The 17,805-nt window shown below is 34.4% G+C and overlaps 4 protein-coding genes across 8 annotated transcripts; 3 read left to right on the forward strand and 1 right to left on the reverse strand.

Annotated features, from left to right (window-relative positions):
• Positions 1-3,560: 3,560 nt before the first annotated feature.
• On the forward strand, positions 3,561-6,316 carry F25B3.2 (CTCK domain-containing protein). Its single transcript, NM_073071.4, has 6 exons — positions 3,561-3,775; positions 3,819-3,937; positions 4,306-4,507; positions 4,752-5,118; positions 5,991-6,085; positions 6,145-6,316. The coding sequence occupies exons 1-6, from the start codon at positions 3,623-3,625 to the stop codon at positions 6,214-6,216; spliced, it is 1,008 nt and encodes a 335-aa protein (NP_505472.2). The 5' UTR covers positions 3,561-3,622; the 3' UTR covers positions 6,217-6,316.
• On the reverse strand, positions 6,311-8,914 carry rtfo-1 (RNA polymerase-associated protein RTF1 homolog). Its single transcript, NM_073072.5, has 6 exons — positions 8,743-8,914; positions 8,322-8,688; positions 7,809-8,277; positions 7,187-7,753; positions 6,944-7,136; positions 6,311-6,898 (listed from the first exon to the last, which is right to left on the reverse strand). The coding sequence occupies exons 1-6, from the start codon at positions 8,895-8,897 to the stop codon at positions 6,808-6,810; spliced, it is 1,842 nt and encodes a 613-aa protein (NP_505473.1). The 5' UTR covers positions 8,898-8,914; the 3' UTR covers positions 6,311-6,807.
• Positions 8,915-9,896: 982 nt separating this feature from the next.
• On the forward strand, positions 9,897-16,787 carry K09G1.1 (MARVEL domain-containing protein; the record flags this gene model as incomplete). 5 transcript variants are annotated; one of them, NM_001269195.3, is made up of 6 exons in its annotated part: positions 9,897-9,963; positions 12,454-12,572; positions 15,684-15,806; positions 15,974-16,156; positions 16,206-16,319; positions 16,388-16,504. In NM_001269195.3, 6 exons carry the CDS (start codon positions 9,897-9,899, stop codon positions 16,502-16,504), a joined length of 723 nt encoding a protein of 240 aa, NP_001256124.1. The 5 variants fall into 5 exon arrangements, with proteins under 5 accessions (NP_001256124.1, NP_001367179.1, NP_001256125.1 ...); NM_001380730.1 differs by lacking the exon at positions 9,897-9,963 and adding an exon at positions 10,675-10,732; NM_001269196.3 differs by lacking the exon at positions 9,897-9,963 and adding an exon at positions 11,342-11,426.
• Positions 16,788-16,886: 99 nt separating this feature from the next.
• K09G1.2 (Protein RER1) lies at positions 16,887-17,533 on the forward strand. Its single transcript, NM_073075.3, has 3 exons — positions 16,887-16,950; positions 16,997-17,119; positions 17,167-17,533. Exons 1-3 carry the CDS (start codon positions 16,948-16,950, stop codon positions 17,473-17,475), a joined length of 435 nt encoding a protein of 144 aa, NP_505476.2. The 5' UTR covers positions 16,887-16,947; the 3' UTR covers positions 17,476-17,533.
• Positions 17,534-17,805: the final 272 nt, after the last annotated feature.

A 17,805-nucleotide genomic window follows, 5' to 3' on the forward strand; every position in this document is an offset into this window, starting at 1 on the left:
TCTCATTTTCCTCAATGGTGACCTTTGGCGGAATATTTCAAAACACGCTTGCTTTTTTCTCTCTCTCTCTCTCTTCCCCTCTTTTCTAGGAATAACTGTTCTTCCAATTGTGTCAAAACTCAAGGTTACTATGGTTCATGTCAAAAACAAAAACAAATATGAATATGATACAGCGTGTTAAACCCCAAATGAAGGGAATTAACTGGAATAATAAAAATAGTTCGAACAGTAAGTGATTACCAATTTGAAAATAAGAGTGCACTAAACCAAAAAATGCGGCGAATATGGGAAGACGATGAGTAAGAGAACACGAGACAGGCAGCTTGTGATCTGGGGCCGTCTATGTTGGAGGAGAGGTCTTCAATAGTATGTTGACCTAATGGAAAAGAAGAGGAAGATGCGAGAGAGAGGGAGCCATCTTTGGGGCTGACCAACCGGCGGGAAACAATTGCAAAATGTATAAGCGTGCATGTTAATTGAGTAGGTAGGTGATACGCAGATAATATTGCCCCTTTTCTCTTTCTCTTTTCTCTCCCGGAAGATGACGACTGAGAGTAGATAGAGATAGAGTTTAAGAGCACAGCTCACAACATCTTCTTTTCTTCTCATTATAACATCTACAAAGGAATTGATATATAAACTAGAGAAAGATAGACGCGTGTATCCATAATCTATAATTATGTGTATGGAGTGTACAACTACGATGTTGAATTTATTTTTGTCAACACCTTTTCTAAGAGTGGGGTAGTCTAAAAGGCACACAAATTGCAAATGAGCATTATTCGAATAAACAGGGACATCTTAAATCAAATAACATATGACTGATTGTTCACTGGAACGTATCAAAGTCAAACCATGATCACTGACACATAAAAATGCTCACAAAATAAAATTGGGCTGCAAAAATTTAGTGGATAATTTAACTGGAACGAAAACATTTTTTTTCGTTGGGTTCTCTAGCAAAATGATACCAAGTGGAGATATTGGTGAATCGTACTTCCAGGAATGTCAAGAAACGATTTGTCAAAAACATAAATAAACTTCGATTCATTTTTTCAATGCTATATCCCATTGAGTTTGAAGATATATAGAGGAAAGTAGACAAAAAAGTAACAAAACAAGACAAAGCACAAACGCATAAAATGGTCGTTGTCCCCTCTTGAAGAGAATGAGGTGACGAAAAGAGAAGAAAATAGAAAGGAGAAAAAGCAGGTGTTCTTTTTTGGCAAAATACTTGGATTCCCGGTCGCAATGTATACATATTGAACAGAAAAGATATGAAAATGTGAGGAACAGAGTTGAAATGAAAAAGGAAAAAAATGTGTTTCGAAATTGTAAATCAACTGACATTTAATAATTTCAAAATATAATTTTTTGAAGTCAAAGTCGAAGTGTGAGAGCAGTATGATTACTGAATACGTTCCTTATTGTTCAGGAAGTTTCGTTCAAAGTTACTGCGAAATTATAATCCTGTTTTACTTAGCAAATTGAATAAAATATACAATGTTAACAACAACATTAGTATACTAATTTAGTATACAATAAAAATTAGATTTTTCTAAAACACAGTGTTTGGAAAACTACAGCACAGCTCAATTTTGAAGAACGCTGAAATAAATAAAAATTGAAGCAAAACATTAACAGGTGAAACAACAAAGAGACAATAAGATCTTATTTTCTAGAGTTACTGATATTCGAGTTAATAAATTTCGATTTCAAAAACATTTCACTTTTTTAAAATATAATATTATTCAAAAATATAAACGAAAATCTTTAACAATGCAAAAACAACTTTTTTGTTTTTGAATTTTCGCATCTATGATTCAAAGTTTTGTTTTTCACTCCAAGAGTCCCTTATGGTGAATTGAATAAAGAAAACGTTTTCCCATTAGTAAAGTCAAATAAACATTGAAAGAATCCACAGAAATGGAAAAATCGTTCGAAAAATGAAGAAATGTTGGAAACAATATTTTCAAAAAACATTCATTTTTATGAGCCTAATTAGAAATCCAGTTTTATGAGCATCGTGCATAACTTTGTTTATAGAATTGAATTTATTGCAAAAATATCTGGATGATATTTAAAAATTGATACAAGCTCTGAATATATTTAAAAGATATTCAAAAAGTTTTTTAAGAAAATGGAAGAATAAATTTCTGTTATGGACCAGTCACACATTTTTTGAATTACTGTTAAATAATGCTGGAATAGTTTTACTATATGATATCTACATGATATTTGGTTTCTTGATCACCAAAAACGTTTTCTACACATACTTTTTGAAACAAAATCACTATTCACGCCACTTCATTTCTGAGAAAAGTACAGATACGAATTATACAAATTTGTTTCCAAGTTACAGTGAAAATGTTGCTGTTTTCCAAAACATTGAAGGTTCAAAAATTAATAATAATCCATATTTATAACACCAATTTTTTGCAATTTATCTGCGACTTTTGTTGCTTGGAAACCTTCCATCGCTCTTTAAAACAATTTTTTATTGGTTCATATGGAAATTTTTTGTGTGTCTTTTTCATTTTTATTTGACTTTTTCTCACAACTGATAGGTTTTTTGAATAGTTGATAAAACTTATTGAACATCAAACTATTTATGAAACATTTAACAACCCGAATCATTTGGCTTTCTTCCTTGTTTATTCTTTCCATTTTTATCCATTTTCACTGGTCATTTATTATAATAAGCAAATATATTTTCCATGTCTGTTATGTACTGTCTCTTGTCTGTTTTTTCTCTACCCAGACAATCTATTGGCTTTTGTCAATGTTTATTTGAGCTCAAGCTATTTTTCTTCCATGCTTACTAATTGCAAGGTTTTCTGAAAATTTTAAAATTTTGGAACGAGAATTTTCAAACCAAAGTTATTTCCTTAAATTTTTCATGTATTATCGTTTGAATGGCAATCGAACAATTTCATTACCAACAGAAAAAAAAACAGAAAACGATAACGGTCCAACGTGTCACCTGATAATGTTCATTTTTATTAAAAAATCACTCTCAAAATATTTTTTCTAAACACTTGCAGAGCTATTTTATTCGGAATTGCAAAGTTTTTGCTTTGAAAAATCTTTGAAAAAGCAACAAACTACGTATAAACATCAGGTATAAAAATTAGCATTGAGCAAAATTGCAACACTTCTCTGGTTAGAAAAATATCTTCATAAAAATTTAATTTTGGTTTTTGTGCGTTTTGGTTAATTATGTGGTTCATAATTATTTTATTAAAGTTAAAATATCTACTCACTTTTCTCATCAGACAACAAATTTCCCAAACGTTCATCTAATGCGACTATTTGTTCCTAAACTTTGCCCTGTCATTTTGTCATTATGATATTTACATAACCCTCAGCTTCAACTCCGTATGATTCGTCGTCATACATGCATTTCCTCATTCTCAAAAAATCAAAAAACGCCTTGCTCACCACAGTGATCTTTCTTTCCATTTTCCTCTCTCAAATCATTTACTCTCTATTTTCTTCAGCACCTTTTTCCGCGCAGAGCACAAACATCCGCTTCCGCGCACTTTTCTCATTCTCTCGTTGCCACTTACTCGGACTACGTGTTCTTATGCCACGCTACATATTTTCTATTTCAGAACTTAAAATGGTATTTGCCACATTGCTATTCAACTTATTTCTATTAATATCAGCAGACTTGGATCAGGGCTATGGATTCCAAACCGGTCATATATCCATGAATGATTCAGAAATTACTATACTGATAAATTCAACGTTCGAGATTATTGAAGATTTTGATGTAAGAACATAATATAGATACTTCTGTAGTTAAATTTTTTCAGAATGAAACCGAAATTTCTTTATCAAAATCTACTGAATCATCAGAAACACCATCCACAACACCTCTTCCGCCCTTGAATATTACAGAGAAATCAGTAAAGCTTCCAGTTCGAATGAAAAAGTTAGATCCAATTAATTTATATACAGTATTCCCTCTATCACCTAATTACTCAAAGTTAGCAGTTTATATCTTGGTTGCCTTTGGTTCAACCAAAAATTGACAGCTGACCAAAAACTTACATTTTCTATTTCTATAGTTTTGCATTAAAAAATTATTGAAATGTTCCAGATAAACAGAAACATGAGCTTTAAAATAAGACTAGTCGGGTGCAAGACTATTAGAGAAAATATGCTTCAACCATTAGCAGAGAGATTTTCTAGATTGCTTCTAAATTTGTTAAGTTGTAGTTCAACAAATATTAGTATTGAGCATCAGAAGAAACGAAATGAAATATACAAATTATATCCAGACGTTTATGATAATTTCAGACTCCGTCCATCCACCAATGTTCAATGTCAAAAGTACACGGAAGCTGAGAAATACAAACTTCTTGAAGATGCTGGTGGTAGGAATCAGCTGTTTATGGCAGATTCAGTTGATGAAGCATCACAGAACTTTGCCGAGTCTTACACACCAAATCCACTTGGGAATACACTTGGAGATGCGGTATTTGTTGCACATTTTCAGCAGGTTTGGCTTTAAATGGTTTATGTTATAAACATTTGTTGTACATATGTGAGAGGATGTTACTATTAGTACGGCCCCTTGAGGGTATAGAGCAATTAGAAAAAAAAACGGTTGCAAGTTTCACGAGACTTGCTTTAAAATTATTTACATTAATTTTAAAAATTATCTATAACCGAAAAAGATTCATTTCGAATTTCTAAGTCACAACAAATAACTTTTATACATTTTTGTAAAACTTTGAATTCAGACCAATCCGTGTGATTCAAGATGTCAAATGATAAAAGCAGCGTTGAATGGTGAAATATCTCGTCGTTCATCTTCTCCATCAAATAATACAACAAATCCATTCGTCCGTGTTTTTGGACGCCTTCGTGCATCTGTATTCAGTGATGCTCATCCTACTGTACCTGGTAATTGTGCACTCGGAAACTTCATCCCTGTCGGAACATGTTCTGACCTTGGAGAAACTATTGATGGAGGCACACACGAATCGTTGTGCTCTGAATGCAGAGGGCTGTACATGCTCGGTGCTAATTGTTTTCCGAAGATTTTCAACACAGTTCAATGTAATTCACAGGAAATGGGATGTATTTTTGACACGTTCACTGATAAAGGTGAGATCATTCAGGAATTTTTTAAAGTTGTAGAAACGCTCTTCTGTGCTCACTACTTCCTAAAATTTATTGTTTAGAAGACGAAATTTTGTATACATCGACTATCAAATTTAATCTCTTCTCTCCGGAATTTAATACATAGAGGTTTAAAGATACGAACTTTCGTCATTTTTTATGCGCATGAGTCTCGCCACGCTGACAACGAGTTACTGTAATCCCACGTGGCCACGTGGTGTCAGCCTGTCCCATGTTGGTTTGATCTACGTAGATCTACGAGAATTGCGGGAATTTAGTCGCAGACTTCTCAACTATTTTCGCATTGTTAAGAACGGGCTGACATCACTTTTTTTGCGGCAAAAATTCCCGCATTTTTTGTAGATTAAAACGTAATGGGACAATCTGACACCACGTGTAATTCGTGTTCATTTCCCGCTACTGCATCGTATTTTTTTCAAATTAAAAGCAAAATCGCTGACAAGATTTTTCAATAAAAAATATTATGCAATGGAGACCCGTATTTCTAAAAGATAAATGAGCAAGAGTTACAGTAACACGATGCCCGATTGGGGAGACCTCGCCACGAGTGCAAGGAGATACTGTAGCTCGTGCCGACGTATGATCCGCTATTGCCTCATATTTGCATATTAAAAAGTCTTGGCGCAATTGTTCGTCTAATATTTAAAACATGAGACAATGTAGGCCCCGTAAATCGACACGAGCTACTGTATGTCAATGTCTGCGTGGCGAGACCCATGTACGTATTGTATGGCGAAAATGATCAATTTGGACGTTTACGTAATGAGAGCGTTCTACGTTTTTCAACTGAGGGGTCCGTTGATTACATGTAATTTGTGATTGAAATATATTTCCAGCTCATGGTCAATGTGGCATTCAGACCCTCTCATTCAAAGTTCTACGAAACACAGGGGATGATAATTGTGAGGATTGGATTGTTGAACAAATCCAGGTTTGTCTTATTTCTCTTATTGTATTAATCTCGAAATAATCTAATCCCTTCCTTTCCAGCTCCCTGTTGCCTGTCAATGCTCACTGAGCAAAAGCTCATTTCTTCGAGCCAAGCCGAGTAAAGAGCTGTAGCGCTTAAGATGTTAAATTACAATTCTTCGTTCACATTCCAAACCATTTCTGTATACCGGGTTTCTAATCCTGAAAGATGGAATAAAAACGTGAAAAGAACTTTGAGTTTATTCATTAATTGCACGAAAAATTATTAGAAAAGTTTCAAAAAATTCACACAGATTTTTGGTTTACATCCGTTAACCTAGGAATACAGTAGTCACAAGGAATCAAAAAAGGAATAAAACATGAAAAGATGAATGAGGGTGAAAATCAATAGAATCACATAGAAAATTTAAAATTAAAGGTTTGGGATTGGTGAGGAGTATCAGTGAGTGGGAAAGATCTAAAACAAACGGTGAAGGATTCATAAAATGTTCCATTTCTTGCATTCTGCAATTGCTATCTTTATTACGATTTATTTTATTCTGACGAAATTAAAAGCTAAAAAAATGTGTTCTCAAAAATTGGAAAAAATGAACGGAATAGTATAATGAAGGAATTGAACAAGTTTTGATCAGTTTATAAAACGAAAGAAAATAAGTAAAACGTAACGATGAGGGATGAGGGGGGTAACGCTGAGAAAATCAAAGAGATGTAGAAAAAGACAGTTCAAACTGCTGAGGATGGTGCAGCTGATGTGGAGGATCCAGCGTCACCACCTCCTGATCGACGCATTCGATAATCACTAAGTGACACTCCTCTGAAAATATAGCAATTAAAATAGTCCACTATAAGATGTGCTAACTTGGAAGAACTAATTGATGGACGTTTGTTTCCTGACGATTCCGGCGTACTAAAATCCTTCAATTTACCCAAATCGATGTCTAGATCAAAGTCATGCAGACTGGATATATCAGTTTTTTTCTTTATTTGAGTAGATGGAGGAGGTTGCGTCGGTTTAGCCAATGATGAACTTTTGTCTTTTCCGCCGTCAGATACTGAAAATTATAAAGTTATGTCAAAAAATTGATATTTCCTATTAACTTACAATTTGTGGTTGATGAAGATGCGGAAAGAGTTCCGTCAAGTCTTGATTTAGATCCAGAAACAACACGCATACCTCCCTTCTTACGTGTAAAAGGATCATCCTGTGAATTCTCTTCGATCTTCAATTGCCCACTCAGGACTTGGTCCTTTATTTTTGATCGATTCCTATGGTTAATGAACGCAATCGCACTAATTGACTTGCTTCGCTCTTTCTCCAATTCATCAGCTTGTCGTTCAATCTCATCGATTTTAGTTTGAATTTGTTCGGCTTCTCGAATGTCACCTCGTTGTTGAGCCAGCTCTTTTTGCTTGGACCAATTAGCTTTTGTCATAGCGAAATTTCGTGGAACTGTTTGATATTTGCTCTTTTCCTTGATCATCAGATCGACTTCTTTGTCCGAATACTTGTGGTTGATTGCTTTTTCGATATCTTGTTTTTTCTTATCCATAATATCGACGGTTGGAAGATTTCCGTGTCTCTTACATGCCAGAAGCCATTCATCAAACTCAATTTGTTCGAAATCAGCATTTGAAACGAATTGCATACGGAATGGTCGTTCTGATCCACCTGCAGTTAAGGTTGTAACAGATTTCAAATTTTCACAAGTAAATAAACAACTCACCATTCTGACATTTTATGATTTTATTTGTCTTTTTTCCTTCCAATTCGTAGACTTTGTTGGATTCCTCCACACCGACAATCTTCCATATCCGATATTTGCTTCCTGAGCCACTCATTTGCCCTTGTCCAAGTCGAACATAGCATCCTACGACAGTAGAATCAAAGAATGGGGCATGAATCATCAATGAAAGTTTATGACGGGACAATCGAGCTCTTCGAAGTTCCGAAAGTCCATCAACATCTTTCTTTACTATCTTATCTTTTTCGGATACACGTTCTGGTGATGATTCGCGGGAAGAAGATGATGAACGAGAGCTTTCGCTTGAACTAGACGAACTTGAAGATCCCGAATTAGCTCCAAAAACAGCATCGATAGAGAGTGCTTCGTTTTTTGCATTTTTCTTTTCGATCTCTTTACGTTTGTTCTTCAGAGCATCCATAGCATTCTTCTCTTTATGTTTGCGGTTAATCTGGAATAAAAATTTTTATTTGAAAAATAAAAAAATAAACTTACATCACTGGGTCGGTGGAAAGCAGCATCCATCTCAGAATCGGAATCCGATGAAGCTTTGCGTTTCGGGGAACCTGCATCACTTCCACCACTGTTCATTTTCCTTCGTTTTTCGGTTTTGACTCCCTTTTCAGAACTTTTCTTTGCTTTTTTAGCAAGTTGTTGAGCAATTTCTTCTCGAGCAATCGCGTTTTCACGAGCCTCCATCCTTTCAAAAATTTCTTGCTCCTTTTCCAATTCTGTCAATTTCTTCCATCTTGCTTTGTCTTCTTTGTCAGCAAATAAATCATCATCTACTTGGTCATCGTCACTACTTCCAGTAGCTCGCCGCTTTCGCTTTGTTAAAGTCTTCTTTTTTGCAGGCTTTGCCCTGAAAATGGAAACTCGTATAACTTTTTTTTGGATAGAAAACAGTAAAACTCACTGTGGTTTTTCGGCATCTGAATCGGATGCCGAGGAGTCGGTACTGAGAGGTTTTCCAGGTTTTGGACCTGCGTCTGAGTCAGAATCGGAATCTGAAGTGGCTGGAGCACGGCGTTTTGTCTCTTCGTCTGATGAAGCACTCTCAGAGGAAGACATTGTTGATTAAACTGACCCTGAGAACATAATTATGAATTGAATAAATTATTAGAGAACGGTGAGAAGAAACGGTTGTATAAAAGTGATGTAGAGCGTCTGACATTTGTTCTGGGAAAATCGATATCGACACACAGTTGCAAGATGGCTACGAACAATAGGTTTCATACAAATATTTAAACAAATAAAAGAAACAAGGAAAAGTGTCATATTTTTAATGATATATGCGCGTTTTTGTCGAAAATATTCGAAAAATTAAGAAAAAACTTAAGTTTCTCAAAAAATGTGTCAATATTGGATTCGAGAAACAAAAAGGACGGGTGCAATAAAGTTTTTCTACTCTTTGAATTAAGATAATAATAAAGAATCATTAAAAATCAATTATAATAACGAAAAACCAAAGAAAATACCGAAAATTAAGAATAAATTTTTACATTCAAACTGCACAGTGTCAATACATTTAGTCCCGCCCACTTTGCAAGCCGCGCACGCTATTTTGCAAGGTTGTCGCACACAATTGGGATATTGGCTTCTGTTGCTGTAGGTCATGGTGCAAGCTATGTATATTTAATGGATTTATATATAAATACCAAACACTTTTATAATCGATAAGGAAATTGAGAGACACTCCCATTTTCTGAAGTTTAGAAAAACTAATTCTTTAGTGCCCATCCTGTGGGAATCCGAAGTGTTCTTATAGGTTTTTCAAATCTCTTATGCTCTCACAGTATTCTCAAAAACCATTAATCAAGAAAAAAACATAAGAAGAGACAAGGGTAGATGGCTTACGGAAATACAACCCCTTTTCCAGGTTAAACGATGTAAGAGAAGAAAAAACGAAAAAAGAAAGATCAAATGCTCTTTAGTGAACAGTTGTTCTATTAAAGTGTTTAGGTAGACCTGGAGATACAGAGAATCAGAAATAAAGGATAATCTTTCTTTTCGTGTTTCCTGTTGCCATTCGACAATTAGTAGAAGTAGTAAGCGAAGTTTTCGAAGAAAATGAAGAATTTGCGGTTCGAATCCCATCGACACAATGGAGGAGCAGCTGAGGCAGAGTTTAATTTTGGTAAGTTATCTGATTATTGAAATACTGCATGTTTTCTTTCTACGAGTTTTTAAGAGAGACTCATTTGTGTTTAATACATAAAAAATTCCGTATAACGCAGACGTTTAGATATTTTAATGTTGGTTATACTTTACTCGCAGGGGTCTCGCCACTCGGACAACGAGTTACTGTAGCTCGTATCAATTTACGGCCCTCTATATATTTGTATATGCGCCTTCAAGATTACGGTAAATAATTGCGAAACAAAATCTTGATGTCCAATTCAACAAATGTTCACATTAGTAACATTCAATTTTAATTTAACGCTAAATATAGAGACTTTCTGTAAAAAACCCGATTTCACATTGATTGTCTAACTTTTTCAGTCCGAGTTGCCCGTATAAAATTTCAAAAGACTTTGTGAACGTATTTTATCTTATTATTCTTTTAAAGCTTCAGAACTCAAAACTTTCCAAATGTTCATATTTTCTCGAACACAATCCATTTTGCTTTTCCGACAGTTCTAACCATCAAGTACATGTTTATCCAGCCAAGTGGTTTCTCCTCTCTATATCACTTTCATTCTAATCGATCTCTCTTCCTTCTCACAAAACCGGCAATTGTATTGCGTGACGACGTACCTCTCATCACGCATTCTGAATGAATATTGAAAATTTGAATATTTGAAATGGCTATGAGCCTGCAACGTTCACTACTTTATTAGAACTCATCATGATTACTCATCTACCTGCCAGCCGATTGGAAGATTACTACTTGACTTCAATTTTAGGTGATTTTAATTTATTTTCTTTCTTCTCTTCATCACCAAAATGAAATAAAAAGAAACAAATCAATCATGCCACACCTCGAATGATTAGTACTAGACATTACTGAAATTAAAGAGACTTAGACAGTCATTCAACTGATTTGATAACTTGAAAATTTCTTGGAGTAAGTAAAAGATATGACTCTGTTCAATGCTTGAAGTGCCACGTCACAAGAGGAATGTTTCTCTGAATCTCTTAGAGACACACATTATTTTTTATTGAGTGCTTCACCTATTTCTTCTTGCCAAAAACCATTCCCGTTCAATCTCTATTGCTGAGCAAACAGTGTACCAAGACAAAAAGTTAAGGATGGCTCCAAACTTTTTCCCTTTTCTTCAAAGTTTCGTTTCCAGACCGTACCTTTTTTTCTTTTTTTCAATTCTAACTTTCAGTCTTGAATAATAATAATATATACATTACTTTCGATATCAAAACAAATGTCAGCTCCTCCTATCCGTTCTCTCATTTTTGGTCTCCCAACTTTAGTTACAGTCCTTCTCGTCTTCTTTTTCTTCTTATTGTCGTTCGTTTTTTTTTGTTGCATTCTTGATTGACTGCCCAGTCGACAGACAATGAAAAAAGAAACAGATGACGAAAAATCAGTAGCTACGGCGCTTCGATCCACTGCTGGTTTTACGGCGGCTATTCCTGTTGAAGGTATTTGAGTTAGGAATGCGTAAACCTAGAAGCTCGGTGTCTAAATTTGCTTGTTTTAGATCATGAACTTTGTGAAAAGAACTTGTGAATTCACTTTAAGTTCTAAAAAATAGGCTAGAGATTCCATCTAGATATGCTTTACTTGAATTCTGTTTTCACATTTAGAAACCAGGAAGCTAAAATTAATGTCTCGTTATAAGTTTCATATCGTACAACTGAACTTTTTTTCATTTCTCCCTATTTTCTTCATCTTATCACCTTCTTTCAAAACAAGAACGATTGAAGGAAAAATGAAGACATTCGGAGTTTTTTTTGGTCATTTCGGTGATGGCCTTCTTATTTCCAATTATCAGTTTTATTGCTGATAAATTTGATTCAAAGTTCCTAGAGTTGGTTCTAAATAGATTAAATAAATTTGTATCAAATGATTTCAAAAAATTCAAATATACTGCATATTAAATGTATATTAAATGTCGAGATACAAGATAGTTACAGCATTTTTACCATTAGACATGCACCATATTACTCCATTTTTTAGCAATTATTTTAGTTCATTTGCAGATATCAACGAATCTAATTACAAAATTACATTGGGGTTTTGTCTATGAATACTTCATTTTTAAACAAAGAACCCGAGTTATGAGCTATTAAAGTTGAGTAATGGTCAGTACGACTTCTACGGAAAATATGAGGTCTCTGTTAGTTTAGAAGAAACAAATTATCACGAGCATTATTAATGTCGAAGATTACTGAGCTACTTGTCCTATAGTTTCACACTGCAATAGTTTTTCATTTGTTTTTCCGTTTCTGAGTAGGAGTAGTAAATCTTTTGTTTGCTCACTGCAAACCTAGAATGTACAGTCAGGTGATTCCATCTACACAATTGTTTCATAGACTCCAAAAACAAATGAGTTTTCTTACGAGTAATGTTCTTAGTTTTTAATTTCTAACACTATGTTCTTGCACTATCACTGATTTGTGACCTTTTCTCTACCTTTTTTCAATTGACTCAGGAAGATTGTTGCAGGGGAAGTACGTCGTGCGGCTGCCAGTTTTCAAGAAAATCCACAAGAAGACGGAAAAATGAGTGAAACAGAAATCATCACAATCCGCAAACCGGACGGAACCACCGAAACCAAGACAGTGGTACGTGTTTGTGTGAGTCCGTGTAACCTGCCCCCGCAACGAACGAACAGGGAAAAAATGCTGGGGAGAAGCATGAGCAGTTGCTTGAGAAGCTTTTGATAATGAAAGGTGTTAGGGATGTTAGTGGTGATTTTGACATGTATCTTGATACGTTTGATACGTTTGAACACATCGAAATCTTTTGCCAAGTGCTTTTCAATCAGCCGGTTTTCAGTTGTTTATAATTAGTATTGGCAAAAATAACCATTTTTTGACAATTTTTGCCAATTCAACAAATTTAAATCAAGTACTATAAAATTTGTAAAAAATATTATGTTTGTCAAATTCAAAAATTATGTTAAGTGCTTTCATTCAAATAACTGTTTTCAAAAGTGTTTTTTTTTTCAAAATTGAACAGGATTTTTAAATAAGGAAGTTTTAAAATATGTTCCAATAGTTTCGGACAGCTAACCTAATCTAAAAAATCCATGTGGTGTTTATTCAGACATGTCATGTCATCATGAGAATGTATAATTATGAGTACTAGTAGTTGGTGCTATTGATAGATCCGGTTCACCCCTCTTCTTTTTCATACAGTCCCACTTTTTCACCGATTTGATCCTATCCATTTTGCTGTTTCATTTCTCTATCCTCCCAGTCTACCAGTTATTTATTTACCTGTCCATTTATTCGATCGATTCAAATTCACTTCTGTATTTATTCTTTCGACCGTCGTCGTTGCTTTACAAAAGGTAACTGAAGACCGCCTAATGATAGACGTAGACGAATGGATTGAAGATTTTTTTTACAATAAGAAAAATAGATGAAGAATACGGAAAAACCACACCTTCTTATCATTTTTTGTTCTTGTTTTGGTTTGGTTTAACTTCGTTGAAATAGATTGACCGGAAGAAGTTTTATTTAAAATTAATTTAAAATTATTATTAAACACACTTCATTTTAAGAATCATTCAGAAAATTTCCAATGGGAATTTTTCAGGTTTTTTCTCCCGATACATCGTTTTTTGGTTGAATGCATATTTTCCAAAGCCCATTGAGAAACTAAACATGGTCATAACTTTGCAATGTTTTATAGAAATGAAATATGTGAGATTGTGTGCCAAATTGAGCCAAATATGCAACTGTAAATACTTTATGAAACTATTTTATGTATCTTTTTGTGTTGACATACTTGACAAATCTCAAGCAATTGTTTTTCGTCGACCAAGATATAAGATTACATATCATCGATATCAAGATACAACCTATTTTTCTTAAAAAACCGCAATTATATGATTCACTCCAAGCTGATTTGGACACTGTGGTTTTAAATACCTCTTTTTGTAGAACCACGAAAAAGGCGAACAAACAAATTGAAAATATTTATTTTTTACTTTTTTTGATAGAAGAATGGGAACACCAAAGTGTATTTTAGTGTTTTATCACCCCGTTGGAAAGATAGAAATCATTCCAAGGTCAGTTTCTATTTCTCTTAGTATCTCATCTTCTTCCTTTTCCTCTCTCCTGAAATCTAAATTCCCATTTGCCTCCATTTCCGGATGTTTTCCACTTGAAGAAAAGAACATGACCCTCTCGTTATTTGACTTTGAGGAGTGATGTCCACATAGTTTCCGAACGTGAAAAGTGACACTTTGGAATCGTGTCTTCACTATGCCTCGATTCATTTCATGATGCGGAAGAATGATTTTCAATTGGCCATTCACAATGACATTTTGTTTATTTTTTGAAATTACCTAGAATTTATCAAATTGGATTGTTTTTCTCTAGTAATCAGCTAGGTTTATTTCATATCTTCTCGAGATTTTTTTTTTCATTTCCTTTAATGATACAATTATTTTTTAAATAAGAAATCGGATTTCAATTTCACTCAAAACACTTAAAAAATCACGAACGTCTGTTTCATACATGAATTAATACAATTTTGTATCGTTTGCAGTTCTATGTTTGTTCTGAAATTGTCAGGAAAAATACACGCAAATTTAAGGTAGCACAGTAAAGGTCCATGTCGCGATAACCCAAAAATACCAAACAATCTAAAAATATTTACGAAAAAACACGAATTCAGAAATAAATTAGAGCAATGTGCACAATGTTTAGATAAAAGTAAGTAAAGCTTAATTAGAATAGAAAATTTGAAGGAAAATAAACAGTTTTTTGGTCGAGTTCGAAACCTTTCTACAGAAAATGTGGTTTATGAGTACCATCTTCATTTTAAATCATTGAATTATTAGAAGAATGATTAATAACTAAACGACGATACCTATTCACCCAGAAGTATATATTCATTATATGTATATTTTCACTCAGTGATTTGCAAAGAACCCAAAAACCTTCACAATATCTTTCTAATGTGAAACATAACAGTTAGATTTATCCAATGTCTACAAGTACAATAGTCTCTCGATCTCTCATCTCGATTCTTGACCGCGTAATGCTATCATCACTTACGGATCTTCTTCTTCCCAATTTCCTTCTCCGGTCTTTTCTGTGTCTCTTCTTTTCAACTTCGATATTACTACTATATACACGTATCTTCTGTCACTTTTCTCCGAAGAACCAGGTCATGACTGTGTCTGTATTTATTTACAAAACTCACATTTTATTCTTTTTCTTCTTCTTTTTTTTTACTTTTCCACGCTTTATCGATACTTTTTGTGTTCTTGCTTTTGCCTTTTTGTAAAAAAATTGACAATGCATGTTTCTTGGCTTTGTCATCAAAAGACGAATACCCGAAAACATCCAAATAAAAGGAATCTAAAAAAGTTTGGAATTCTCCCAATACCTGTTTTTCTTTTTCATATTTTCCTTTTCTCTTCAACTTACCTATCCATAATCATAATCCTTCTACCATTGAAGAATAGAAAATGATGCAAACCGAAGAGGGAACAACCGTTGAATTGGGACCGGCCAAGGACGTACCCCATTCTGATGACATCACAAGACCTGATTCTTCTCCAAAGAAGGTTCCTAACTTAAGATTCAAATTTTAAAGCACTTAGAAATATTATTAATAACCCTAATTAAATGCACCAACCTTTTTGATAATGTGCAGGGCAGGTACACAAAATGTTAAAAATTTAAAATTATTTTTTAAACATCAAGTTATTTCAGGAGAAAAAGAAGCTTCAATTCCATATGGCTAATAAGGTGAAAATCATTCCAACAAACCGTCAAGGACAACTCAACACTGGTTACTTGGCAACACTTGCCGGAGTTTTGAAGATTGCTGAAATTGTGAGTTTGGAATGTGCTCATCCTCCTAATTTTTGAAGCTGTATTGCATGTCAATAGTTATTTTAAATTGAAAGATCGGCGGCAAAATAAGTCGAGTCACATCTATATTGTAGGCAGACAAGTAGTAATTTTTTGCTTGCAAATCATAAAACCTGAATACTTAACAGGTTCTTTCTTTCATCGCCTTCATCCTTGCCATCTGTGCTGATCGTCGAACAACAACAGCCGCCTGGACTGAGCATATCTCATTTGAAACTCTTCTTATTGTTTCTGCACTTCTTCTTGGTTATGTAGTCTTCCCACATCTTACCATCAAAGATGAAGCCACGAGAGAGGGACTTATTGTTGTGGTAATTACCAGGTTCATGCCGATCGAATCATAGATTTTGAAAAATTTAGGAGCTGATCTTCTATGGAGTCAACACTCTTTTGTACTTCATCTCAATCTGGTTAATGGTTCATTTGTCTGCTAGCTGGGGAACGGATGGAAGAGGAGCTGCTATTATGACTGCTGTAAGTATTTGTTTTCATAGTTACAGTTGCATTATATTGTTTTCACTTGCAAAATACATTAATTTCAGGTGATCTGCGTCGCCTTAACAGTATTGTTTGCTATTGAAACCGTCGTGAAGCTGAAGGCGTGGAGAGGAGAAAACGAGCCAACAACTGTGATTGAAGCCGGAAATGCTCAAGCTTAAATAAAAGTTCTTTCAAACTGACCAATTGTGATGATCCATTCTTAGCCTCCATTCAATTTGACTAGTCCTCAATCCAAATATTGAATTGCCAACGTTTATCAACCAAAAACCTTATATTTTCTTATTCTCACTTCACTTATAATTTTTCAAGAGCCTTTCCAATTTGTGTTGTATTGTTTAACGCTCACAGGTAGAATTAGCATTTTTATTGTTCTGAAACTTGACATTTGTTTTTCAATATGAAATTGCTTTCATAAATTTTTAATAAATTTATTTGGCCGTTTTGAATATTTCTTGCAATTGGAAAGTTATTAAAAGTTCACGGACGTTATTAAGATTGCAACGTTGCAAAACTCACGTAACGAATTCGAAAAACAGACCATTTCCAATGAAAATTTATTGCTTAATTTACTTGTGGCAAAATTCGACGGAAAGTTCAAAAAATGGTAAGTGAAATCCAATGCTGACTGTTCTTCAAAATCGTTTTTGAAGGAAAATAGCAATTCGACTCGCACTGCGATTCCAAAAACTGAAACTTCAATGTCCGAGAAGAAAAAGAAACCCGACAGCCTAAGAGCAGAAACTCCACAACCGAAAAGATCTACAGGCATTAAGGTATGTTATTGTGCATTTGTTTTGTAGTTCAATTTTATGTTTTTTAGGATGTAATCGATATAATCTGGGCTGCTCTCATCTTCGTTCTCATGATTGTCGTTCGGTTCCTTCATTCTGCATTCGAGATTCTTTCCGACATATTTGTGAAAGTCTATCGTATTCTTATCTTTTGCTACCGTAAACCAAATCATGCAAAAGAGCTCTTCAAATCAACTCTCAATATTATCAAAGTATCCTATGATGCTGAGATCTGGACTTGGACTGATATGTGGGAAATCTTCAAGTCTCATTTGGTAACTCCAATGACAAAACAGCCACCCGCACGTCCAGCTCCTCAATCTGCTAAACAAAAATAGGAAGGAAGAAATACAACATTGAAACGAGGAAACTAATAAAGCTTGTCGATTTAAAATTTTTGTTGTTTGGTACAATCTGATTGTTTTCTCAAAGGCAGCTGTTTATTATTTGCAATCTAAGTTATTTGTTGTTATAATATAGGGATTTAATGGAGCCTTAGATTCAGGCAGCGGCACCAACATCAACCCTGCCTACTCCAAGACTGATCACGCGAGACAGGTCAGACAGGCGTTTAGACACCTATTTGGAATACCTATTCAAACATGAGCTTCTCCTCTTCAGACGTCATAAAACTTTTAGTTCCCAGAAGGAAGTTGTCTTCCTCTCAT

This window comes from Caenorhabditis elegans, chromosome V (assembly GCF_000002985.6).
Source record: "Caenorhabditis elegans chromosome V".
NCBI lineage: Eukaryota > Metazoa > Nematoda > Chromadorea > Rhabditida > Rhabditidae > Caenorhabditis > Caenorhabditis elegans.

Excerpts from the sequence above, each read along its gene's own strand:
- F25B3.2 (NM_073071.4), top strand. The coding sequence starts at position 3,623 with ATGGTATTTGCCACATTGCTATTCAACTTATTTCTATTAATATCAGCA. Across the intron at positions 4,508-4,751 it reads TTGTTGCACATTTTCAGCAG|ACCAATCCGTGTGATTCAAG; the intron begins GTTTGGCTTTAA and ends CTTTGAATTCAG. Across the intron at positions 6,086-6,144 it reads GGATTGTTGAACAAATCCAG|CTCCCTGTTGCCTGTCAATG; the intron begins GTTTGTCTTATT and ends CTTCCTTTCCAG.
- rtfo-1 (NM_073072.5), bottom strand. The coding sequence starts at position 8,897 with ATGTCTTCCTCTGAGAGTGCTTCATCAGACGAAGAGACAAAACGCCGT. Across the intron at positions 7,137-7,186 it reads ATCTTCATCAACCACAAATT|TATCTGACGGCGGAAAAGAC; the intron begins GTAAGTTAATAG and ends TATAATTTTCAG. Across the intron at positions 6,899-6,943 it reads CCATCAATTAGTTCTTCCAA|AGGAGTGTCACTTAGTGATT; the intron begins GTTAGCACATCT and ends CTATATTTTCAG.
- K09G1.2 (NM_073075.3), top strand. Across the intron at positions 17,120-17,166 it reads AAAGATCTACAGGCATTAAG|GATGTAATCGATATAATCTG; the intron begins GTATGTTATTGT and ends TATGTTTTTTAG.